The following is a 27390-nucleotide window of genomic DNA, read 5'->3' on the forward strand; positions in this document are numbered from 1 at the left end:
TGCTATTGTGTGTAGTTTTGAAATGTGTGTCTGATGTGTTCTTTTTTGTATAACTTTTGTATGTTGTTCTTACTCTGTACTGTTTGTTATTGTGTTGTTTCTTTACTCAAGGGACTGCAGATCAAATTAGCTTGAAGTTATAATCTGGTACAGTGCATCAAATGGTGACATTTATGTTCGAGCTGTACACTGTCAATTTATAAAAAAAAATTAAAAAAGGCTGTTTGGGAATGTGTGTGAGTAAATCAGAAGACATTCATTATCATGTTGCCTCTGTGGGAATAAAAGCTGCGGCACCCTCACCAAATGTCTGTCTCCTCTTAAACTGGCCTGTATTCGTCCACATGACTTCCCTTTAGCAATAAAATTATATGAGCTTTGGTTTGCAGTGAGGTTGACATGTTCCCTCACAGATCAAGATTATGTAACTTTACGTTTCATTGTGATTATTCTTTCTTAGCATTCTCATAATGACCATTCATAGTCTTTGCTTTCCCAGAGACAGATGAACACTTTCTACCTAGCAACAATGTACAGTAGGCCAGTAGGCTGGTCCATATGGGGCTAGACATGCCGCAGAGAAGGGCTACTCATGCGCACAATGAGCAATAATGTCATACCGTGATAAGCTCTTTACAGAATCAGACAGCGCACAGGACTGTCCTACTAAACTACTGCAACACAGTGTGGCACTGAGAAGGAACACATTGGCAATCATGATGCTCTAATATACCCACTGTGCTGACACACAACACATCTGAATAATGGCACATACCTTATTTAGCCACTGTAAAGATACAAACACTTATCTCCTCCATTGTTTCAATAAAGCACATATGAAAAAATACACAGGGAGGACATCTTTTTAAACAGTACAGAGTCATTCTGCATTTTTATTATCAGCAAAAACAAACCACACACCACATTACATTTTAAAAACAAGAACGCTTATTGTGGATGTACAGAAAAACAAAACTGCAGCTGAAAAACTGAATATTTTAGTCTTAATAAAAGGTATAAAAAGGAAAGTGTTTATTTCATGAAATAAAAACCTTTGGGCCAACAAAATGTTCCCCCTCCACATGCCACTTTAAAAATACATGCAAACGTAAAGCTCTCTAGTATGGACACTTTCAAAATACTCTCCACATGAAATCCCATAAATTATAAAATATCAACCTATTGCCCCTGAACTGTTTCTTGACAGAGAAAATCCTACGGAGTACCTCGACATGAAGCCTGAATGCATCTCAGTTGCCTATAATGGCTTCCTCCTGAACTTTTCCTTCCAGTCCACTGATCCAGAAAACACATGATCTTTTTTCAACAAATCAAATGTGTGGTGACACCCATCCAACCCAGTTTAGTTTGAGGAAAGGAGATGCAAAGAGGACGCCACTTCAGACTGTTTGCATTCCATCAACAATGATAGACACATTTCTCATGGACACATTTCTCTGGCATCGATCGACAGTGAAAACGCCTTTATACAACCTGGGAAGAACATCAAAAACAGCACCATTTTTTTTTTTTTTAATTTCCTGGATTCTCTCCAACGTGACAGCCACGTTGTTTCAACACAAAAGTTCTACAAAGTCATACATGGTAGCTAAGTCAAAAAAGTATTTTTTGCTTGATTATAAGTTCATAATATCTATACTCTTTATCAATGTTTTTCTCTGTTGTTTAGCATGCAAGACGGGTGCTTTGCAAGTGTTATGTTAAAATCAAACATTGCCCTGCTTTTGTCTTTGGCAGCTGAGGGTTTATCACATGGCAGGTTTAGGTCCTGCTCCATTCCGGCTGGTTCACAAATGAATGCTCGGAAATGAAACTGGGCCCAACCTCATAACAGAGTCATGATTGTACCACAGCTTACAGGTTTTTGAGTGTGTTGGTGCGCAACAATAAATAACTAAATCCACCTCTTAAACCTGGGATTCTGCAATTACAATATATATTTTCTGCAACCTGGAAAAGTTAGACTTTTAAACAGCTTAAAGTTCTGCACCAACCTGAAGATGCTTAAAAAACTTAAACAATCTCTGTGGAAATGCCATGTCACACTAATGCCTCCATGACGTATGACATTTAGGATGTAATACTCCCAGTTTTGGCACACCTTCCCTTACAGGACCTGACAGGTTTAAGTGTCGAAGTTTCAAGTGGTCCTCAGGTTATGACTCAATCTTATTTGCCTTTAGGTTGTCAGTAGTTAAGGTTCAGTGCTGAGAAATAGGTGGACTGATCCTGAATGTCCTTAAAGGCAACATCAACCACTATTAGAGAGGCAAGTTAGCAGAGTTAAGTGAACCAGGGTGTGAGAAACAACTGCAATGTTTGGGCTTTGTGCTTGAATCTAAACCACCAACTGATATGTATTCTGGTGAAATAGCTGGAGGAAGAGCAATGAACAACATGATAAGTGAAAGGCTGCCAATCATACAGGTTTTGTAGTCTCATACAGAGAACTACAACACCCATCATGCCTTGCTGTAGTGAAAAGTGTTCTAGAACGGTGGGTAAATGGCAAAAAATCTTCACTCTATTTTAGCCTGTTTTGCTAAAAATGTCCCTACTCTTTCCAGAGTTTACACATCACAAAAGGACAGAACTGATGTATTAACACGCTCTGTGCTTTGAAATTAACTTAAAATAAAACTACAGAGCTCCTTTACTGTACATATGCAAGCGCTGACAGAGTAAGGATAATGAGGTTGACTTGAAAGCAGGACAAAAACAAAAACCGTTGAGGACCACATTTCAATCACATGAACAATAAATGGCAACGTACAGTACTTTAAAAAAAAGTAACAGCAAAACACTTCAGTAAAAAAGAAAATAAAAATCATGAAGCACTGTGTTTACATAGTGCTACAGCTAATTTCACACCTACTGCAGTACAAACATGTTTTTACCACCTCCCTTTTTTGAGATTTATTGGTGTTTTAGTCTGTATGGCTGTTGGGATTATAGCATCGACTTGAAAAGTTTTAATATGGCTCTGAAATATGGAATTAGGTGGTTTTCATGTTAATGCAGTTCTGGCACGTTCAAGGGTTTGACCTTATTGTGTCTGTATGCTATTTAAACATATCGGCTGTGTCGTGATTTTGCTTGCGTACCTTTCAACAATCAAATATTATAATACACCTTGTTATTCTATGTGAGTGTGAAATAGATGACTAGTGTTATATGCATGGATTTTATGGTGCATGTTTGCAGGTTGCAGAATAGTTACTAATGCTCTTATGTCTTGATAAGTTATTCCGTGTGATGAAAGTCCATGTTGAGTGGGTTAACTTGGTGGAGCTGGGATGACGTAGTTTATGGTTGATTGATGGTTGGCAAGGCAGCCATTATAGGCCCTTCTTGGTTGGTGCACTGAGTTTTCTCATTCCCCTTATCCTGCCCAGCAACTCACGGACAAAGTCCTATAAGGAGGAGAGAAAAAAATAGTTAGACAGCCCATACAGGGAAAACATATTTTATGTCTTTAATTATTTAAAAGGTTATCAAAAAAAAGGCTTTGCACACCAAGAACTGGTCTCTGTTCTAATCAGGCTTGCATTTTTCAGTGCTTCTTAAGTTAAGCTGCTTTCCTTCATCTATGTTGTCTGTACCCATAGTACAGATTATGAAATACTCCCACAAAAGAAGACCACAATTTAAATATTTAGATGTCTGCAATCAAGCCTAAATTTCTGTTTGATTTAGCATAGTACAGCAGCCAGAAGTGTCCTGCTGTTGTTTGTGCAATTGCTTGATTGGGATGTTATTGCCAGGATATCCTACATAACTGTAGAACAAAATAACATAAGTAATTGGCAAAAGATTAAGTTTTAAAAGAATTGTTCAACATTTTGGGAAATACACATATTCTTGCTGAGAGTTAGATGAGATTGATACCACTCTGGTATCACACTGTCTGCCCATTAAATTTGAAGATTCCAGGAAGTCACTGCGCCCAACCAAGAAATAGTCTGCCACAAAACCCCTTGTAAAACTGCAACTTGCTGTTTTTACACTTCAATTTTTGTATGGATTAAGCAAACAAGATAAAAGGTGGGAATTAATGAGGTGCTGGTAGGCAGATTTTGTTACGTTTGGACAAAGCCAGGCTAGCTGTTTCCAGTCCTCATGCTAAGCTAGGCTAACTGGCTGCTGGTTGTAGCTTCATATTTAGCGTACAGGCATGAGAATGGTACTATCTTCGTGTCAAGAGAGTGAATGTGTATTTTAGAGCTGAGATTAACAATTATTTTCATTATCAATCAATCTGTCGATTATCTTCTTGATTAATCGATTAGTTGTTTGATGTTTAAAATGTCAGAAAATGGTGAAAATAACAGTTTCCAAGAACACAAGATGCAACCTCAAATATCTTGTTCTGTCCCGACCAAAACCCAAAGATACTCAGTTTAGTGTCATAGACGACTAAAGAAACCAGAAAATATTCATATTTAAGAAGGTGGAATGGCATTTTAGTATTTTTTCTTTAAAAAAAGACTCAAAATGATCAATTGATTATCAATAGTTGGCGATTAACATTCTGTCGATTGACTAATCGATTAATCGACTAATGGCATGACATGTAATGCAACATTACAAAATGTGATTGTTGGCTTTTCATTCGCTGTGATTGACAATCCACTGAATTATATGCTTCAGAGTTTATTCCAGTGCCACAGGGAATTGTGTGGGACAGAAGGAGCTCAGGATGATGAGCAAAGCTGACTTAAAAATATCTTAACTTGTACTTAATGCATAAAAAAAAAACAATCTATTAAAGGGACTAAAAACCAACACTGAGCTACAAGCATAAAATACCAAATATGATGATATTACTATTTAAACACGCAGAAGAAATACAAGTTATTGTATTATGAGGAAAAACAAGTCAGTAAAGAAGGAGGACAAAGAGATTCCTTTTCTTGGATTTAAGAAAGAGATTGTAGAGAGATCCACGACTGAGGAGAATATGCTGGAATATAATCACCCTCATTATTCCAGGGGTGACACTGCTCATGACCTAATTACTGACATCTATGCCTCCCCCTCCTCTGTCTCCTTCTTGCAGCCTTTATATATCCCTCTGCATCCCTCTCTTCCCATCTCTCTTACTTTTTTCCCTTTATCTCCTGTTCTGTCATTTCCCCAGCGTACTGTACCTTTTTCTCAGTGTACTAATTCTTTATTTCATCCTTCCTCCATCCCTGTCCCTGTCCCTCTTACTCTTCCTTAGTCACATTCACCTTCTCCCTTCATCATCTCTGTCTTTGACCAATTTATCCTCAGCTGATGCCTCCCTTCTTTGTGGGATTGTGTTCAAAATGGCATCTGTGCTTCTCCATTCTCAGGGGATTACGATGTGTTTGTGTGTGTGTGTATATGTGTGTGTAGGTGTGACACGTATCAGCGGCTGTCAACCTGGCTGGACTTTACTCTAGCTTGAGCTACCAGTGACCTTGTAGTGGTTGTCATGGGCTGACCTAATGCCACACACTTAAACACACACACACAGGTGACAGATGGGGAGTCCAAGCTGGACAGACTGGACAAGATTGCCACCCATAGAGGTAATGTGATTGGTCTGTACTACCTTTAATCACTAAAATGGCTTAACCCCACCTCAGCTGAACCCAAATATTTAACACCTCTTTGCACACATACACAAACACACCTACTGAACATACTCAGGTCTCTTCTCTTAACAAGTAAACAGATTTAGCGTATTTTGTTAACAGTGTCAAACAGTGTGTGTGTGTGTGTGTGTGTGTGTGTGTGTCCTCTGGTCCTTTTGGCTCTTGTGTTGTATTGAGGTCAGGAAAACAGTGACGTGTGTTTGTGTGTTTGTGTGTTTGCTACTTTCAGGGACGAATTTCAAACTTAAGACCAGTTAATTGGGAACGGCTTGTCCATTTGGGGACAAAAGTCATATCTACAACTGGTAAAACATTTATTTTTGGGTCAGTGGTGAAGGTTAGGGTAAGGGTTAGGGTTTGGGTAAGTCTCCAGGAAATTAATGTAAGTCTATGTAATGTCCCCAATAGTGACCTAGTTGTGTGTGTGTGTGTGTCATCAGACATTAATTAACTGCAGACATACACATCTGGGCCATGATGCTTCAACATACAACGGGCTATACTCTGCAAATCGAACAGCGCATGTGAGGATCAATATGTCCATTTACTCACAAGCTGCTGGGTCATTGATATCGAGCATTTTATTGTATGTACACAATAGATGAAAGACACACTAAAAATACTCACCTCTGTTGGTTTGTAGCAGTCTATTAATGATTCCTGTGTTAGAGAAAGGAAAACAGGGAGAGTTGTTTGAGGGATTAGACATGTTCACATCTTAAAAACACTACAGCTACTGAACTTATATTTTTTATTCAGTAGTTAATGTAAAATTCTTGATTCCTGGGTCTGTTTTGGAGGTTGTTGGTGTATGATTTTAATTCATGTGGATAACTGTCCATATGCAAATGACATAATGTCACTTTCAAGTATAGCTAAAATCGAACTAAATGTCTATAGGTTTTGGTGTCAGCAGGCAAAATCCAATAACCTGAGTAAGCAGCGATGCCAATTTCTGCATTGAAAGGAGACTCAGCAACCAGCATTGTGTCATTGTCAGTCTAGCCCTTAATACATTAATATTGCTTTCTTTACTTATGCATATAGACCCCCAGAAGATAAAAGTCATGCATGTTGTGTGGTTGAGGTTGCCTTAAGTCATTCTGGAAAATGATGATATCACTGGCTTAAGTATGTAGATGGAGGGAAGTTCGACAAATTGTAATCAATTATAAAATGAGTCTTGGTTTCACAGAGAATTACAGATTAGTGATATAAAGCACAACTCTTTCATCTCACCTTTAAATCTATAATAATCCATGTACAGTACAATACAGCGGGCTTAAAATAAACACATAGTCACAGGGGTATACCTGCAATTTGCTGGCTCTCTCGTCGTCACTGTTGACTTCCAGCAGGTCGTCGATGTCTATCTCCACCTCCGGCATCTCCTCCTCCTGGAACACAAAGACATTCTTGGTTAGCAGCTGGCTGTGACAGAGGCATGTCAGGAAAACAAGGACATGCAAACCAGCAAGACCAGAGGAGCTCAACAGGAAATTAAAATGAAAAACTCATCTAAGAGAACATAATTTGTAGTGGAATCATCATTACTGTCATGTTGTAACATCCTTTTTTTCAGACACCAACCAGAACCAACCCCAACTACACAATTGTCTCACTTTCACATTCTCTTCAACTTCATTTCACTTCTCAGCACGAATCCAGGTCTGTATTCAAAACACAGTTTCCACGTCTCTGCTCTTCAAACTCAGAGTCAGAATATACAGTATATTTGCCTACGAGGAACAGACATCATATGGAAATGTCATTGCCATGCCACGCTGCCGGGGCTGGGCCGCTTAGTGGCTCGGTGGTTAGAGGCTGTATTCTGCTCAACGCCACTTCAAAGGTCCTGTGTTCCCCTGCTTCATTTTATTTCACCACAAGGCTTGTGCAGAGGACGCATGCAAGGAGGACCAACCCTTCCCTCCCAGCGACCACATGATGTATCTTCTAACTCTCCCTTCTAGAAATTAAAGCCAAAGTAACCACATAGAAGTGAGCTTACTTGTCCAAAAGCTGAACTGCTCACTAACAACGTACTGGATGATTACAGCAAAATGGACTCTACTGCTGCTATACCATCCCAGTATCTCTAGAGAATTATATCAATATTGGATGATTCCATACCATATTATTTATGTCCAGTGCCCTTGCAGGAAGAAGTGTGCCCTTTATATAGCGAGGTGGAAAGTAAGGTTGTTGAGGTCACCTTCTCCTAACATCCATGCCGGAAACCGCAGTTCACATCTCATCTCAGACCTTTATTAATCATAACCACAATCTTTTCCCTAATCTTTCCATAGCTGCCATGTGTAGATAAAAAACTTGGGACCCAGGGTTGGCTATGGATTGGCATCTCGGTTTACTTAATTTCAAATTCAATATCCTCTATAGACTAACCTCTAACATTTACCATCAGCACAGTCAGATTCTAGGAGGGAACCATGTCCAAGCTCCATTAAACAACTTTTGCTTTGCGGTATTCAATCACTTTCAGCTCATTGTTTTGGCAATTTGGTTGAATCACAATGGCTGTCACTAATGGCTCATAGCAAACGATGGTCAGCTGTTTCCAAGAGATAAATTCACACAAGCTGACGGTACGCTAACTGTCAAGAACCAAAAAGCCAAAATGACTGGCTGATGATAGGCCAAATGTTTAATGCTGTCAGTTTGTTTGAAAATTTCTCCTTAGTGACCAAAAATGGCTTCATTCAGCTTTAAATTAGTTCGAATTTTCTTGTATATTACTTATCAACTATCTAAAATAGACAGTCTTCAATAAAACTCTGTAGTGTCACATATATGAAGGCTAATGTCATTTATGTATGACCTATTTCAGATTTAGCACTCAAGATTGTTCTTAAATAACAATACATATTGTAGAACATGACAATAACATAGTTCCTTTTACTCAGGATGCAAAAATACTGAAACTGTTTCCAGTTTTAAATCATGCCGTGTGCGTGTTTATGTGTGTGTTTGAGTCTCCCAATGGACTCTTGTATGCTTTAGCCGAGAGCGTGCACTGGTATTCAGACACGGGAACAGCGGGGATGGAAGGACGATTTGATTTTAGCTCTCAGCATTAAAGCTCAGTCACTGTGATTTCACTTTTTGTGTGGGCAGGTTGATGTGCACAGAATGGAATTAGCTCCCAATTATACCTTTGAAATTACAATACCAAATGTAAAGTATGTTGCAAATGGCAAATGTAGTACATTATGTGCTCAATGTTTGACAGCATGAATACACATTAATTACTTTACTGAGTGCAACTGGAGGTTTTTATATTAATCATTAACTGTGAAGATGAATACAAAACAGCAAGAATGTGCATGTTTCACTGAAGCAATAAACAAGGACAGTTTTGATTCCTCATCATCTGAAAACATCAAATTTATTGTTTACAGTCAAAAATTCCACTTGACATCAGTGACACTCATACCTTTCTTTGACATATCTCATCTGTAAGTGCTCACACACACTTGACACTCCTACACACACACGGCCCCATCTTCATCCTTATTCCTGAGCCGTTAAGAGGCATTAACACAACCAGCATTTTAAGCATCTCAGTCTCTCCACAGACAGGCGTCCCCTTTGACCTCTCTCATGGAAATATTGCTCTGCTTCTTAGTGAAAGGGTCTCGCTTTGAAATACCCCTCGTTAAGGAAACAGAAAGAAAGGCAGACGGGCGAGGGAATGTAGTGGAACATATCAAAGGTTGTCATTTATTAGTATAGGAGTGTGTGCGCAATGGAACTCGAGGACTGGGGTTATATTCAAATGCAAACATCAAAGGAGAGATGAGCTAATTCAAACAGAAGAGAGGAGGGATAAATGGACATATAGACAGAGAGAAAATGATAAACAGCATGCTGTAACCATTTAAAACTCTCATACTAGTAGACTGTTTTATTTTCATGTCAATATGGTCCTTTATAGGGCCCTAAAAAGCCAAAAACCAAACTACAGTGACTGCACTCTGACTAGGCTAGCTGGTGAGATAGTCTTAGCTAAAGCTAATTTACCAACTTTTTCTTACAAGTTTCATGTAATTGAAAAATCAATTTTGGTGCTCCAACATTTTAGTAATTGAGTTTGCTATACCACATAAATAAAGCACTAGCAAAATCTAATCATAATGAAGAAAAAAAGCACCAGGCAGTTAGCTAAAAGGTAACCTGACTTAACAGTTGCTACCCTCTCTACATTGCCTCTGACTCTAGTGGAATTCATTTGATGTGTTTAAGCTAACGCTAAGGCACAAATTAAATGTATTATATTATAGATCCATTGAATAATAGTTCATTAGTTGAAATGGACAAAACAACGATTGAACAAGAACACATTTCGTTTGTAGATACCTTATTTTCCCTGCTCCCTAATCATAGAATGCATGTAGTTTATTAGGCGACATTTTATTAGGTTTTATGTAAAGACAGTTTGACTAACTTCAAACTTCAAACCCTTTTGTCTTAACTTGTAGTTCCTGCTTTCTGCATTTGAGAAAATTCCACACCTCTTGGGTAGCTAGTTAAAAAAAACAAAAAATACTTTATGGTCAAGCAATAAATGCCTCAATACAATTGGCATACACTAGTTGGTTGAGCAAGTTTCATGCCCTTAGGACAGATGAAACCCATTAAAAGATCCAAACCAGAATTTCAAGAACGAATCATGAAGACAGCTGCACCTTGCTGAAAGGTCAACTGTTTACAAGTGACAGCAGCTATCTGCAAGTTGTGAGATGTGAGCAGAATACAGAGATCGTGGCCCCGGTTATGACAGCCAAAAACAAGAAATGAGATGTTTGCAGAGTTAAGCTGTACCCTAATAATAGAGATGAATAAGTGAATTAGAATGAGTAGCAGAGAAGTGAAGGCCTGTCAGTAGAGTGAATTTAACACACTGACCTACTTCTGAAGGGGGTTGAGGGGAAAGGACAATGCTATCTATCTATCTATCTATCTATCTATCTATCTATCTATCTATCTATCTATCTATCGTAAGGTATTTATTACTCAGTCTGGTTGCCTATGCATTTGTTTGTGTGTTTGTCCCTGACTCTTCCACTTGTCATCAGGCAGATCACCCTCTGTCACAATAATTGGTGATGACTAGGGCAAGCATGGCATGTGTGTGGAGCATGACTACAGGCAATCGCAGACGACGTGAAAATCTTCACACACACACACACACACACACACACACACATAAGTTTGCGCAGCTGTCCTTGTAGGACATTGTATTGACTTAACCATAACCAATTCATGCCTAACCCTAACCTTAACCTAACCTGAATTCACACTTTATCCCTAATGTTAATTAGGACCTCAGAAATTACGCTTTGCCTCATTAGGACCAGGCTTTGGTCCCCATAAGGACTACTGGTCCTGACAAGGTCGTTAAATTAATACCGGAAAAAGTCCCAAAGAGGTAACAAAAATGCACACGTACACACACACACACACACACACAGAAATGCTCACCATGCTTTGTGTCTCAGTGGTGCTTGTGAGAAAGCACCTAAGTGTGTTAAATATACTGCATGCAAGGACAAGAATGGAAACACACTTACGCTCACACAATCATCATCCAGATAAACTGAAGTTGTTGTTGTCCTACTGGTGATCTAGAGCCTAAAATAGTTGATGTCACACCCACTACCCTGGGGAAAATTATTTTCCAGCTTGCCAGCAGTGGAGGGTGACAAAATGACAGCGCACAGTGCTGATTTTGTAGGACAGTAGATAGAGGCACAGGATGAAAACATTCACACAAATCATACAGAGGCTCATCCTGAATAGACATATTTTTATATGAGATATATGTAAGTATATGAACTCAAGCAGAGCAAACAACACCAACAGAAACCAGACAGAAATAAAGAAACAGCCTTATTATGCCTGGCAGCATTCAGGTGTGCAAAAAAACTACAAGGAGACAGCTACATACAAATGCTACCTGTGTTTGTAAGTATATTACATTCACACAAAACACACACATACAATATATATATATATATGTATATACTTAAAAATTCCAGCATGCAGATTAAAAAAATCACTAATTTTTTGAGTGTGGTGTTGAGCGACACTTTTGGCCCACAATGACAGAAATTAAGAGGCTACACACAGGTGGAAAAAAGTGAAAAATGTGTGGTGTGATGGCAACCAGTTCAAAAAACAAGAAATTAAGAAACAAATTATTCGTGCTTGATGTTAGAGCAGTTTTCTAAGATGAAATTTGGATCTATCTGTGCATGCCTTGTAATAATTTGCATCATGTTAGAAAAAACTGTGATTTCTTGTGTACTATAGTACATTGGTGTGGTCTACAATTGTACGGAATTGAGACATAGTAAGAATTTTTGTGTGTCCGTGTGTATTTGAGAAATATAGAGGCAGTATTTGTTGCAGATTGAGGCATATTTGTGCATATGCAGAAGAAAGATGTAGTGATAAAAACAGGCAAAGAGAGTTAGTGTGCATCTAAAGTGTAAAGGATAGTGTGTGTGATTGAAAGATAACAAGGAACAAAGTGTTTATGTAATGAAGGCAACTTTGTGTAGACTATGTGTCAGAGCCAGCAAGCAAAAGAGAGTCTAAAAGAGAAACGGAGAGCGAGACAGCCAGCCAGTGTGTTTGCTGTGTGCAGATAAAGTGTGTGCATGTGTGTCAGACTTGTTTTCACCGACAGCTAAGCAGCCGGCAGCGTTTTCAGTCTGGTTTGACTGTGATGAGGTGAATCAAAGCTAATGTAAGCGGCCTGACCCCGTGACTCACCACAAACTCTATTCAGACTCTATTCAAACACTCAACATGAACAAAGAGTCAAACTCCTTGTCACCAGGAATCACTTCACTCAGCCAAGTGATTCATGATTATTCCTATTCATAGCCTACTTATATGAACTTGAACTACCAGTTGTACTGAACAGTGGCAAAGACTTTCGGAAGAGATAATTGCTAAAGGATTTTTTTTACCCCACAAACGGGTAGCTCCTGGTCTGAAAAGTGAGGCCAGTGCAGAAGTACCTTAAACCTGGATTCTTTCCAGCAGGGGTTGACTCCAGTGGTTGCAAAATAAGTCTGACTGTATGGAAGACTATGAGAAAATGACCCCACTTGATGTATTAGCTCAGTCAACAGTTTCCTAATGAGTTTATGGTCTAAATCACTAATCTTCTTCAATACAGTATGATGTTCATTTTGTAAATTGTGGTCCCATTTAGAGTAAAATAGACGATAAAATAGCATGTCTTTAGGATGAGGCTACCTTGTGATTGACAAGTTGTTACCACGGTGACAACACTAACTATGTAACGTAACCATGTTGATACCCCAAATTCACAGCTTATAGGCATAGCTGCCACTATTTCACAGTGTGTTTTCAGTTCATTTTGGTTGCCTAAAATAGTCTTATTCAGCGTTTGGTTGTACTAAAAGACCCTCTAAGGAGTCAGCTGTTCAGTTTTTCCAGTAAGTACATTTTCTTTACATGGTTTTAAGCCAGTTTTTTGCTAGCAAAAATTAGCATTAGCATTATCACAGTTGACCATAGATTGTGAATGCACCATGCTAACCAGTGTTAACCAAGCTAGAAGTGAGCACTAGGGTCAGATACACCCTCGCATCCAAATCCGGTCACTCCTGGCTCCAAAAATCAAATATGCCAACAGTCAAATCCAAGATGGCGATGGTCAAACTCAAGATGGCGACGGTCAAATCGCCAAACTCGAGGCTTCAAAACGGCAGTCCAAAAACCAGTGGGTGACATCACGGTAACTACGTCCATATTTTTTTACAGTCTATGTATAGAATGATAATTATGTTAGGTAAAAGTTTATTATATTATATATTATATTATCTAAAAAAAAGCTTTATTTCAGGTATATCACAGCAGCTCACATTCCACTGTTCAGATAATGGCTGGGTTGCTAGTGGTTAATTCAGGCTACAAATAATACTACAGTTGTTTCACCCTGGAAATACAGTTTGAGAAAGTGAAATATTCAATGGAAGGCAGATAAAAAGTTATATTGTTAAACTTTTGCACTGACTTTTGTCCTTTGTGGCTATAGAGAGCCGAGGTGCTGTTAGGCTGTTCACTGGCTGACACAAAGCTTTCTCTCATTTGGCATTTCTTTCACCTGCCTTCTTGTAAAAGTTAAACATGTTCCTTGGCTTTACTGTTCATATTCTAATATAAATGGTACACAACGGTATTTGCTATTAAATTCTGAAATGTTTGTTATTGTAACACAGTTAAACATTTATGATTTTTTTAGCATACAAAAAACTACAATTCCCATGAAGATTTACAAGCACAGGTACTTGCATCATAGTAACTTGATGTCATTCATATGTATAATATCCACAAACACTTTCTTTGAATGTCACTTTTTTTTAATAGCTGTGACGTCTGCTGTGTAAAAATGTCTAGCCATGACCCTTTGACTCACCCATGTACACGCTGCTTCTACCACGGGATTTCTAGGACTTATGGGACAGGGTGTTTTTTAAATTGTTGAGGTAGTTAAATAGAAATACTGGTAACACATTACTTTACAGGTCTCTTTTGGAGTCACAGATATTTAATGATTAATTTTTAGGACATTTGACAGAAAGTGTGGTGCAATTTGGTATACATTATAGGAAAAAACAGAAAAAAGTGTTAGGGTGGTTTAGTTGTTAAGTGCCCACTCATTATATACCCACTCATTATATTGGGCTTCATATGTAGCTGTTAATTTGCATTGATTCTAATATATAATAATATATATATTATAAATTTGACTCGATATATTAGCATATTAGAAGGTTTCTTTTAGAGTTTTAAAGAAACAATCTAAAATGCTAATATGTAGTTTGACACACAAATCTACATACTGAAAACTACATAATTTCTCTAATTTTTGCAAATTAACAACTTTGTATGAGCCCAAATATAATGAGTTTGTACGTACAAACTAAACCAATTTAACAAAAATCAATTTCCAGGAAATAAGTATAAAGTTATAGAGCCTGTAAAATAGACTGTTACCAAAATGTTTAATAAACAACATTTGATTTGAATGCCATCTTTATCTAGACATTTGGAGTGAATCGTGATGTCATTTTGAGTAAGTTTATGTTCCAGGGCTTATTTGCATTATTACAAATGTCAATGTTAATCGGAATTAGGTTTTCTTACTTGGGGTTCAACTCGAGAAGTAAGAAAACCTCATTCAATATAAACATCACCAGCTCAACAGAGGTTAGTACATGGGCGAGTTGAGTGGCCACGGCTAGTTTAGACATGTTTTTAATCACAGCAGGACAGAGAGGATGGAATGGTGTAGACGATTTTTAGACAGCAAAGACTACAACTTTATAATTTAAAAAAAAAATCACAAGAGTGTAACTTACAATGGCATAAGTACCTATACTGCCATGCTGTTAAAAATAGGTTTTAACTTCTAATAGCAAGCGCTGCAGTGGATGCTGATTTGTCTTATTAAACCTCAGGAACACTGTTCATTTTTCAGAAAGACAGATGAAAGAAATTGTAAATGAGAGACTGAATTTGGTGAGAAGCTTGTGGAAGTATGAAATATGAAGAGACTGTACACTGAAATGAAAAATCATTCTATTGATTATTCCAGCCTTAAAGCATCAACTGCAGCCCAGGCAGTTGAGTAAGTAGGGTACTAGCAAAAAAGATTTTGTCTGGAGGATCATGGCTGCTGTCAGGTACAAATGCTGGAAATGGAGGCTTAGAAATCAATACCGCCGTCTATCAGTTGTAATTTTTCCTCTGGTCATTTTTGGAGAATGTGTGTGTTATAGAGAGAGAGAGAGCTAAACAGTGTGGTTATGTTCCAGTGGTGCACAGATTACAGGAACATTCAGTCTCTGCCCGTAATGCTATATTGAAGCACAGTCTCAGTAATACACACAAAATGTTGCCGACAGTGACAGATCCCCCACAAAGCATTGATAAAATTGAGCATAGACACACACACACACACACACACACACACACACACACACAGTATATAATCTGATTTGGTTTCAAAGAGAAGATACCTGGTGAATCAGATAATAACACCCACTCCTCTCTAATTGCAACTCTGCATGCAAGTGATAAAAAAATATAGAAGGAGTGAATTGGCAGAGAGGACAGGAAGGAAGTAATGAGAGTTCTAATAGTAAGAGGATATGTAAATGTTCTAGCAGATGATACTGTAAACAAGGAAAAGTCATTAAAGAGACAAACACAAAAGAGGAAAAATAAAAGAAATAGGATATATTTTATGAGATGTAGGCTTATACAATTAAATAATGGGATGTTTGCTAAACTAGAGGTGGATATGACAGTAACAAAAAGGTAAATAGGCTGCATAAAGGAAGTGAATAGAAAATAATAAGAGGTATGTACAAGAGCAGTGATTAGAATACCTATGTGGAGGAAGTAAGATACAGGGAGATGGGGAGTGCACAGATAAGTGGGTCACAGTGATGATGAGGCATGAGAGGAAGGAAGAGGAGGATTGTGCAACAGAGAAAAACCTCATAGCTCAGCTTTCTTCCTCTCGCTGCACTGCCATGCTGTGTCACATCAAAGCGAGTAGGAGCTCGAGGTGGGGTGAACTCATCTTTAGAGACCGAAAGAGATGAGGGGAAGAGAGAAACTACTGCACAAAAACGAATATAGGGTGAGGATGGGGCGAGAAAAGCAGCTGAGAAGCCGAGAGGATCAAGGTGAACTAGAGGACAAAGAGTACATGAGAGAAGGAAGTCAAATGATCAAATAGAGACAGAAATGGCTGGGGTTCCCATGAAGTTTAGTAAAGTATGGTTAGGCATGGAAGTGGAATGGTAGGAAGGAGTGTTTATACCACCTCTCTCCTTTCCATCCCTCCCTCCTCCCTCCCCAATCTCCGAGCACCTCCCTCTTGCCCCTCCAGCAATGCAGTTTAGTGAAACCATACAGAACAGATGATGTGACTTCACTGGATAAAGTTAGCTGCTGCAGCAAAAGCTCTTTCCCACGCTGATTCAGCTGTACTCCAGAGGACATTGTATATCAGAGAAAAAGAGGGTTGGAAAGAGGAATTGATCCTCAAAGGAGAATTTCATTTAAAAATAACTGCATGCTGAGTTATTTCGAAGCTCTTTGTGATGTAAATGTCTTAATCATTCATACACTCCTCATTGTGATAGTTGCTTCTTTGTGATGTGCTTGTGGCAGGGCAGGAAGCCCAAATGTCATTGACATTCACAACTAATGTCTAACCATACTGTCACAGTCTGTCATAGGTAAATAAGACCCAAAATACAATGATTCCTAGTCTTGAGGCTCTTCACCCTTTATCTTGATAATAGAGGTCACCTTTCCTGGGGTAAAGACGTGGCCTCAGATTGCAGATCATCTTGGACACTGCTGGAAACTGCTTCAGAATAAAGTGACAATCAGGACCTAATATAACTAGAATGATGGCATCATCTGCAAACAGTAGAAATGCTACAATACTGTCACTAAACTGGAGACTCTCCCACCCTTCAGATCTTGCATCTTGTAAATAGTAGAAGTATCACAAGACAAGCGTGCCACACCCATGTGTTTTTTAATTGCAGTTTTTCTTCACAATATGCTGATCTGGACTCTCTTAGCAGCATCTCATATCCAATATGTCCTCCTAATTAAAAGAAAAAATATGTTGTTCACCGGTGCCAGCTTATCATTGGCCAGATCAGTAGCTCCACTGATTTCTCAGTAGTCTTAATTTTGTCTGTTACTCTGCACCATAGTTTGTAACTACCTCTGCAACGATGCATATGGGAGTTTTCTGATCTGATGACATCATTTATCAGTGACTTACAAAAACCTTTACAGAAATAAAAGCATTTCATGATCTGACACTGCTATTGTTGAGGTTTGGTTACATTTAGAAACCATAGTAATTTGGTTAGGATTAAGGGATGATCATGGTTTGTGTTAAAATGACTATTTAAATAAAGGCAGAGAATGATTATGGTCATGGTTAAAAGGAACCAACATTGACTGTTGGAAAAGGGAAACAAACACCAGTCTCCCATTTCTCTTATGGCTATATAACAACATCACACTATTTCCTCCTTCACTCCTGTCAGACTACAATCATAATTCCTATAGCCACTAGAGGTATTTGTCACTAGAACTTAAAAATATGTTATTTTAGGGTATTTACTGAAACAACTGATGCTGTCTTTCTCTTATATTCTCATATTCACATTGAACAATTCTTCTCAGAGTCTGTAGGATATAACAGCTTACAGGAGCAACTGCAACAGCACATCCTCATTCTGTTAAAATCCTGATTTAAAGCTCAGAGTAAGTATTGTTGTGGATTCAACCATGAAAATGCTGGCATCTGTCTTGTGACTCTATTTCACAGTTTTGTGGTTCAGGGGTGCATTATTCATTTTACTGTATTTACCAGGCAGACAGTTCCTCCCTGAGGCTAATGTATTGACAGCTGGGGCCCATGTGGACCTTTGCCCTCAGAGCAAAGCAACGCTTCCAGCCAAACTGGACTGAAACAATCAATAGCACCAAGGTCACTTGTAGTCAGCCAGCCTAACAACTAGTGAATCAAGACATTAGTGGATTTATTTAAATTCAGAGGCAATTAGAAACACCTCTGTTGTGAAGACGTACAGTAGACGTACACAGATGTCTACCAAGAATAATCTATTTTTTTTACCCATTTAAGTTTCCTTAATCATAGGATCCATTACTGCCAAATGTGCACAGCCATTCAGGATGCAAAAGTAGACATGCAGGTTAATTACACACCCACATGAACACACCCCACTAACTTTGAAAACCAAAACAATAATCTGCTCTCTCTCCCTCACTCTCCTTCTCTCTCAGACACGTGTGAATGACGACAGTGTTTTGCATCTTTTTCGCGGTGCCAACCATAGAGAGTGAGTCAGTGTTTGTACACAGCCAGTTTATAAACTGTCGGCCTGCTGACAATGAAACCAGTGATTAACCGGATCATCTTGGGATGGGAGGAGATGTCATAGGAAGACAAGAAGATCAGTGTGCGAGTGTAAAAAGTCAGCATCTCTTCCTTTCACTGTTTCAATGCCTCACCATTTCTGCGACTCTGGTTGCGCATGACGGAGTTGGTTCTCCCCTTTTACCATCAAGCTTTGCAGCTGAAAGCCCATATGACACAAGTTTGAAGACTACACTAATTTGGTGAATAAAAATGAAAATTTGGAACACAAATGTAAACAGCTGGCAACAAATTAAAACTAACAAAATGGAAAGCATGCTACGCGACTTCACTTGCCGTTTTAAGACCATTTCCTTGTACCGCTGTCTCTTAAGATGTAAGGGCTATAATTCAAGTTAATAACCTGCAGATGTTTTGTTCTTTTGCTATCTTCTTCTCTTTTTTTGCTCTACCCATCTTTTATTTTCTCTTCTATGCGTCAGGCAGATAGGATGTGTCTCCCCGGGGTTGACAAAAACATTTAAAACCACCAGGACAGTATTATATTATCACAGCTAAGCCCCTAAATGCAGCATACAGGGTTAATTGAGTGGGATACCACAAAGGATGGGGAGGAAAGGGAACAGGCGGTTGACAGCGAGAACAAAAAATAAGACTTAAACCTGCTTGAACCATTTAATTTCAACATTTTATCATCATTGATTTTGTTTTCTGAGGATTACTTTCTTTCCATATTCCAATTTGATTGCTGGTCTGTCACAATTTAATTGGATTTTGCTGATTTTTGGGCTAATTATACATTTCTGTGGTGACATTCTTGTGGAGGTTAACACATTATTAATGTAGCAATTAAACCTTTTCGGTCACACAAGCACATGTGATTAACAGTGTCAACTACCGTTAAAATGGCTAATCTGCAAGTATGTGAAAGCAAGCAGAATAATTGCTGGAGGGAAAAATCACAGAGGAAGAGAGGCGGAGGAGGATGAGAATCAGGTAGGTGGGTGTCCCGATGGATCAACAGTCTGCAAGAGAGGAGGAAAAGTGTAGAGATGACAAAAAGAGGAACAAATGCATTGTCACCTTTGCCCTTGCTTTTGCTTTTTGAGATAGATATCTGATACCTTTCTGCTGCGTGTGTGTGCTTATAACTGTTTCAACAGCTGGTGGCTATTTGCTTGCTAAAAGGCCTCCTTGTCAACACCTCTGATTTGTGTAGCAGCAGATGCGTGTGTCTGCAGGTGCTATATGAAACGTGTCAACACGTGCTTGTACACACAAACACATCTATTCTTGTCTGAGCAATTGAATTGGTGGATGGATGAATGTCTGCCTTTTTGAGAGCAGAAAACAAACACGATAATGACCTTCCCCACCAGATCCATAACCACATCAGGGTCACTCACTAAAACAAACACCCAATTGACTGGCTAAATCTCCCAATGGGTGGATCTGTCATAATCGAGTTTATAAGGCTTGCATGTATTTCTCTATCTCTTTCTCTCTTTTAGTCCCGCATTTTCTCACATATTCTCTCACTACACTATTACAGTCTTTACAGTTTCCTCTTTTTGTACAATTCTGCAGATTTCAAAACTCATTAGATTGGTGTAACATGGACCCAAAGCTGTAACTGAGAGCAACCATTTTCATACTAATGAGGTAATCAAGCTTAGCCCACTTCCTGTCATCAGTCAGAGTGAGACATGTTCAATTGATCACTGAGGTGAATCACACCCCTCAACTGTCAGCAGTGATGGATGCACATTAGAAAAGATAATGAAGACACTCTACACATACCTACAGCATAACAGTAACCTGGATTGTAAAATAACATCTACTTTGTAACTTCAGTGTATCCAGTAACCATAATGGTAACATAATGCCCCTCTGACTCTGTTTATCCTGGGCTCATAAGGTCCAGCATGCTATTCCAAAACCTATTGAACGCTGCTAATGACTTGGCTTCAATTGCACTGTTTACTCCTCCTCTGCTACCACAGGAGGTTCACATGATACACTGTCATTCTCCTTCCCAGCAAGAACAACATGAAAGGCGAGCAAGGGGAAATGTTATTGACAAGGTCACAGGAGAAGCAGAGAGAGGAGGAGGAGGAGGAGGAGGAGGTATACAAGAGAAAATAATGAATAATGAGAGAATGAGATGACAGAAGATGTTCATTTTTTCCACCTAGAAGTCAGTGTTGATGATATGGGGGATAGAAAAACAGCACTCCACAACACACACACACACAAATAGAGCTGCATTATCAATTAATCTACCAATTGTTTTCTAGATTAATTGGTTAATCGTTTGTTCTACAAAACATCTGAAAACAATGAAAAATATCTGTAACAGTTTCCTAAAATCCAAGGTGGCATCCTCAAATTGCCTTTGTTAGAGCAACAGTCCAAAACCCGAAGATTCAATTTACTATCACATAAGACCAAGAAAAGCAGCAAATCCTAACAAATGACTGGCTAGAACTGGGGAATGTTTGACATTTTTGCTTTAAAAATTGTTGAAACAATGAATAGATTATCAAAACAGATGCCAGTTACTTTTCTGTCGATCGACTGATGGTTGCAGCTCTACGCGCAAACATCACCTTGAGACAGGCCCTTCTACACAAAACAGTGTGGAAGTCAAACAACCCCCCACTGTGATGATGGTTATCCAGAGAGAAAGAGAGCAGCAGACAACAGGAGTGAGCATTATCCATGATTATCTATGAAAAGATGCTCCATCTCCTACTTCCCCTTGCTCCATTTGGTCCAAATATGTACTATTGACCTGTTTGTGTGTGTGCTTGTCTTTCAATGGAGTACACGCACTCATGCTCATCCATTAATGGAAAGTACCCCCCACCGCTCGGTACCCCATATCTGCCATAGAACAGTGGAATATCTTCAAACCCAAAAAAAGCATGTACAGCCTCATACAAACATCCACACACTCCCATAGACACAGACATAAACACACACACACACGGCCTGAAGGCAGAATGCTGTATGCCGGCAGTGTCTGTGCTTGTACTCATGAATATGCTTCATTGAGTGGGGCTCTATTGACGCTGAGCCATTAAAAGTAGGACATCACGGAGTTTCTCTCCCCTTATTCTGCAGCATGCACCCCGACAACACGGTAACTGCAGAGTGTGTGAGCCTACAACAGATTTACCAGCTTATCAATCTCTCTCACTCACACACACACACACACACACACACACACACACACACAGTAAAGGCCTGGGCTGTCCCTATCTTTTCATAAACAGCCATCATTGATTGTGTTGAAGAGCTCTCAGACAGACAGACAGATTCATCACTATGCTGATACATTCTGCCTTTTTCTATCACCTAGACTTGACCTCATCGTTAAAGTACACTCCAGTCCAGTCCAGACTAGTTGCTCACAGTTGGCTCCTGAGAGAGAGAGAGTGGGTGGGGTGGTGAAAAAGGTGTGTAAAGGAAGGAGAAATGAGAATTATGCTGCAGCTGATTTTACATTCAAGTAATCCCATATGAAGAGTTGAATTTGAAAGTTTTGAATGTAAAATGGACAATTTGATCTTCTAAAAAGACAGAAAGTTGACAAGACATCCTTTCAAAATGAGGACCAGAAGCATAAAAGATTTTACTTTCCTTGTGGATTTCAACTTCAATGTGAAATCAAGAACAGAGCTGAAACAATTAGTGGATACATCAATTAGTCAACAGAAAATTAATCAGGGACTATTTTGATAATTAATTCATTATTTAAGTATTTTTCAGTTTGATTACATCACCTTGGGAATTAGACCCAAACTAATTACAGATGAATTGAGTAAATAATCACCAGCTTAATCAATAGTGAAAATAATTGTATGTTGCAGAACTAATCAAGATATCAGTGATGCCTTGTAGAATTTGTTTTTATTTATTATTACTTTAAGTTTTAATAGGTGGATAGAAGCAGCAATGGCTTTGTCTGGCACCAACACAGCAGAAAACAACAAGTAGAGAAGAAGATACTGTAGTCCTCACCTTCACTGCATTAAAAGAGCAGTGCTGGGAGCACTTGGGTACCTTGGCTTTATCTCGTTGTTTCTCACTCTCTTTAAGTCACCCCTCCTCTCTGCTTTCCTCTTTTTCTGCTCTTTCTCCGCTCTGTCCTTTGAACAGTGAAATGAACGGAGGCAACATCTCCCAAGAGAGCAGAGGGGAATCCATCTCTGACAAAACTCACCTTCTGCTATCCTATAGGCCCAGTCCAGAGACCAGAAACCAATGTTGGACAAAACCATTTTTAACGAAAGGCAAAGAGAAAAAAAATAGTGTTGTAATAAAGATTTATGATTTCTTTTAATAATAAAATGTCTTGTTTGTTTTGAGGTTAAAGATAGTTTGACATTTTGGGACTGGGAATATGCACTAATTCACTTTCTTGACAAGAATTAGATGAGAAGAGCGATACCACTGTCATCTCAGTCAGGAGATAGTTAGCTTAGCTTAGCATAAAGACGGGGAAAAGGGGAAACAGTTTGCCCACAATTGCCTTCCAACACCTCTAAAACTCACTAATTAGCTTTTTATATCTCATTGGTTTAATCTGTACATAAAAATTAAGTTTCCAAGAAATATTGCAGCATTTACCTTTGTTGTTGTCGTTTTTGCACATTGGTTTTTGTATGGATGAAATAAACAATTACTGAGCATTAGAGGTTCTGGTGCAGAGCCTATGAATAGAGTCAGGCTAGCTGTTTTTCCCTGTTTTCAGGCTTTATGCAAAGCTAAGGTATCCATCTCCTGGCTCCAGCTTTATATTTAATATCTGAGTAGTATGAGTCTTTTAATCTAACGCTTGGCAAGAATGCTAACAAGCTTATTTCCCATAATGTTGAACTTTAAGTAGATGATTTCTGTGTACGGAATAAGATTTTGAGTAACGCATTAGCTGATGGTGATGCGTTACACTAAAATGGTAACATATCAGATACAGCATTACTATGGTAATCACTGCATGGTGTCATGTAATGCATGTATTTTTTTTAACAACCCATTGCTGCCAATGTACTTTTGATGGCAATGTTGTCTTTATTGCAAGTTTTCTCACTTTAACTATGAAAAAATAGTTTTTCCTATCTGTTGACCTGAGAATCCTTCAATTCTTTTCTTGTTCTGGGTTTTTAAACCTACACACTTGAGACATTTGTTCTGGACACAAGAAAATATGACAGAAATTCACACAATAAAATCCAATTTTGTCTGCGTTAACCCCTTTTTTCACTGAATTACCGTCAACATCAGCACACAACCACCCCCCACACAAACACACACATCTCTGATGATGATGTTCTCCAGTATCAGGTTTTCTTATGAAACCGATCCAGAGGCTGACCTTTAAGCCAGACCAGCACCACCAAATCAGCAGTCTCTCACTCTCTCTTCACACAGAGTCAAACACATACACACAAAGATACACACCTCTTTCTAACTCATATGTCTGAACATGGAGGTGTTAACAGGCATGATGGCAGTGTGACTTCCTGTTTACAGCCATGTGACCAAACACCATCAGTATTGTCCACCTGCTCAAACACTGTCATCGCCTATCTATTCATGGATGAGCAGTGTTATGCAGGGAACATAAGCCTTAACAATGCACCAAAGTGACAACGTGTCAGAATAATGATATACTGGTTTCATTACCTGCTGTCCTCTAAAAAGGCAGAAATCCTGCCACCTTCCATGTCTTTCTACCACACTGTGCTTATTCCAGCAGCCAGTATGGTATCAGACTGGAAACAATGCAAAAGAGCCAGGGGATTTTAATGTGATATTATCCCATTTGCTGTGTGAAAGACATAATATGAGGAGGTATCATTCTGCTGGGAATATCTGTACTGAAATCTGGGCTGCAGAGTCCCCATCATTAAATTGAAGTCAAGACAAAAGGGACGTTTGCAGAAAAGAGAGTTCAGTTTTATTTAACACTAATCTACGAAAAGATTGATAGTGAGACTATAAATAGAAATGATTTCTGTTCATCTAAAAATCTCAAAAGGGAACGCATCCTGTGATTTCCAACAGATGGGTTTTTGACTATTCATCCAAATATCCATTTGCACTACGCAAATCACAGGTGAAGCCTCACAGTAAAACATCCACTGGAAGAGAAAGGCAAATGCTGCATGACTGAGACAAGCCTGCCTGAAATCAACACTTGGCCGGTGTACTGCAGCCCTCATCGAAACATCAAATAGATCAGTCGATCCGTGTGGAGGCATCATACGACTTGTAGATCAAGCACACCTGCTGACGACAGACTGACATGCAGCCAAGAGCTCAGCTGGCTTTGAAATGTAAACTCAAGACGGGTTATACAGCCCCTTTTCAACTTGACTGAGAACCACAGCAGGACTATAAAGTGAAGGAGGAGGCTTGCAAACAAGGTTGACAGTCATGGAAAAAAACAAACAAACACACCAACTACGCATTAGATGGCTCCAAAAAGATTCACTTTTGGTAATGTTTTAATAGATGGAAGCAGTTTTGGACTATGTGGAAGCACTGTGCACGTGTGCAGGCACTCGCAGTTTGAAGAGTCTATTTGCCTTCAGTATGGGGGAAAAATATTTGCATTGCAATGCTCTGTCAGCAGTGAGACAACATGAGACACACGATAATGTTTTAATGTTGATATTCAGCGTCATGTTGAGATCTGTGCATTTGTTTCCCTTCTGCAAATGTGCATACACTGCAATCAATGTTTTATTATAGTCAGAGATGTTGCATAAATGGATAACCCCATGCACACTAACTATGTGTACCTCCAGGCACACACACACACACACACACATATATATATATCTATATAAAACACATCCCCACTGTGTAGTCTGGCAGGTTCATGTGCATGCATGTGTGAATGCACGCTCGCACTGCCTGTCTCATCTCTGATTGGCTGAGTTGACAGACATACTGTATGTGTGTAATGTGCATGTGTGCATATGTGTGTTCGTGCAGACCCTCTACTGTAAGGAAAGGGGTCAGCGTCAGAAAAGGCGATTGGCTGGTGAGGAGAGTCACAGCATCAGCACATCCTTAACCCACTGCCCTTCTTTCCTCTTCTCCATCCCCTCCCCCCACTCGGCTCTGGCAGCATACTGTGTGTGGCAGCGGGCACGCACACACACTCACAGACACACACACACCCCCTAGAATCTCTCTCTTAGACCCGCACGTACACAGACCCCCATGGCGCCCCCCCTCCTCTTTAAATGTTAAAAAATGCGACTTGTAGACGTGAGAGCGCAAAATAATTAGGCTGTCAATACAGTCTGGCAATAGATCCTCCCACGAAAGGTGAAAAGGGCTTAAAAGGTCAGAAATTTGCCACAGAGAGGCGACGCAGGAATTCATTCCAACACACAGCGTGATAACTGAACTGGCTATCATGAGCTCTTGTGTTTTAACATGCCGTTTGATCTCAAGGACCACTCGATTTAGAACTGTCAGGTATAGCGAATAAAAAGAAAAAAAACGTTTCAGAATGCTGTGTTTCGATCAAATTAAATACAATCGGGATATGGCACATTCCGCGGCGATTGGTGCGTAAAAGGCGCAACCGTGCGGTTTCTCTCGCACTAACCTTCTCCCCTTGTTGACCCAGTCATCCTCCTCTCCCCGTCTACGGCAGAGAGAAGGGGAGAGTAGACAGTCGAAGAAGTCTTCGGCAGTTCAGCAAACAGCCAAATTATTAAACCACACAGCTTTAAGGCAACGCAGAGAGGCTCCGGCTATCCTCGCCTCAGCCATGAGCCTGTCTGCAGCAGATTGGCTGTCACTGTTGCAGAGGACAAAGAGACACCGACACTGGATGTGGGGGTCCAGCACGGTAAATGTGGGTGCATTATCCTGACGCCTTTGCAATGACTTTAGAGCATCTGAAATCCCAGATTCGTAGAGTTCAGCTGTAGCTGCTTCACATGACGAAACAGTGGGGGAATCACCTGCCATTAGATAAGGTTTTGAAGGTGCACTAACCGTGTGCGAGTTAAGATTTATTCCACTCACCTCACAGTCGTACAATTCGCTGAGCTGCTCAATGATCCACTCCTCCAGCACGAGTCTTTTCCGCAGCTCTTTCCTGTCGTACTTGACCGTCACTTTGCCCTGTTTCTTCTGTACCGGGTCGTCCCCGGTGATGGGGCCGGACCCCACGCAGCCCACCCCGGGCGCTGCCTGGAAGAAGACGCGGCTGCCGGCGGTTGGCAGGGGAGCACTAGTCTCGGTGCTGGCGGCCGACATTGCGGGATGTGAGGGTCTTGTATTGAAAGAAATATGTGAATGAGTGGGGACTGTGGTGCTGAGAGGGGACTGCGAGCTGCTCAGCAGACGGGAGAATGGTGAGGAGCTTTTAAACAGCTGCTATTTAAAGCGCAGCGCCGTAGACAGCCGAGTAGGCGGAGCGAACACTGCAAGAAATGAGCATCTTTGGCGTTTCTCGTGTTAAAAATGGGAAAATCTCTTTTCACCACCACCAGATGGTATTAAATCACTTATTTCAACACTAATTTACACGGTCAGCAATAACTGAAAAAATAGAACAATGGTAGAAACAACCATTCCATAATAGCTAAATGAAATAATGATTTTAATTGAAAACACTTGAAAGATGTCACTAGCAGGTTTTAAGGTTTAGAAATAGGCAATATATATTTCTTAGGTGAGATAGGTAGTTAAATTACTTGTGGG

At 39.6% G+C, this 27390-nt stretch overlaps 1 protein-coding gene across 1 annotated transcript; it reads right to left on the bottom strand.

Annotated features, from left to right (window-relative positions):
* Positions 1–1758: 1758 nt before the first annotated feature.
* On the bottom strand, positions 1759–27049 carry ppp1r14c (protein phosphatase 1, regulatory (inhibitor) subunit 14C). The gene is made up of 4 exons (XM_044377305.1): positions 26710–27049; positions 6959–7042; positions 6273–6305; positions 1759–3434 (listed from the first exon to the last, which is right to left on the bottom strand). The coding sequence occupies exons 1-4, from the start codon at positions 26941–26943 to the stop codon at positions 3360–3362; spliced, it is 426 nt and encodes a 141-aa protein (XP_044233240.1). The 5' UTR covers positions 26944–27049; the 3' UTR covers positions 1759–3359.
* Between the last annotated feature and the right edge of the window lie 341 nt (positions 27050–27390).

The sequence above is a fragment of the Thunnus albacares genome, chromosome 16, assembly GCF_914725855.1.
Source record: "Thunnus albacares chromosome 16, fThuAlb1.1, whole genome shotgun sequence".
NCBI lineage: Eukaryota > Metazoa > Chordata > Actinopteri > Scombriformes > Scombridae > Thunnus > Thunnus albacares.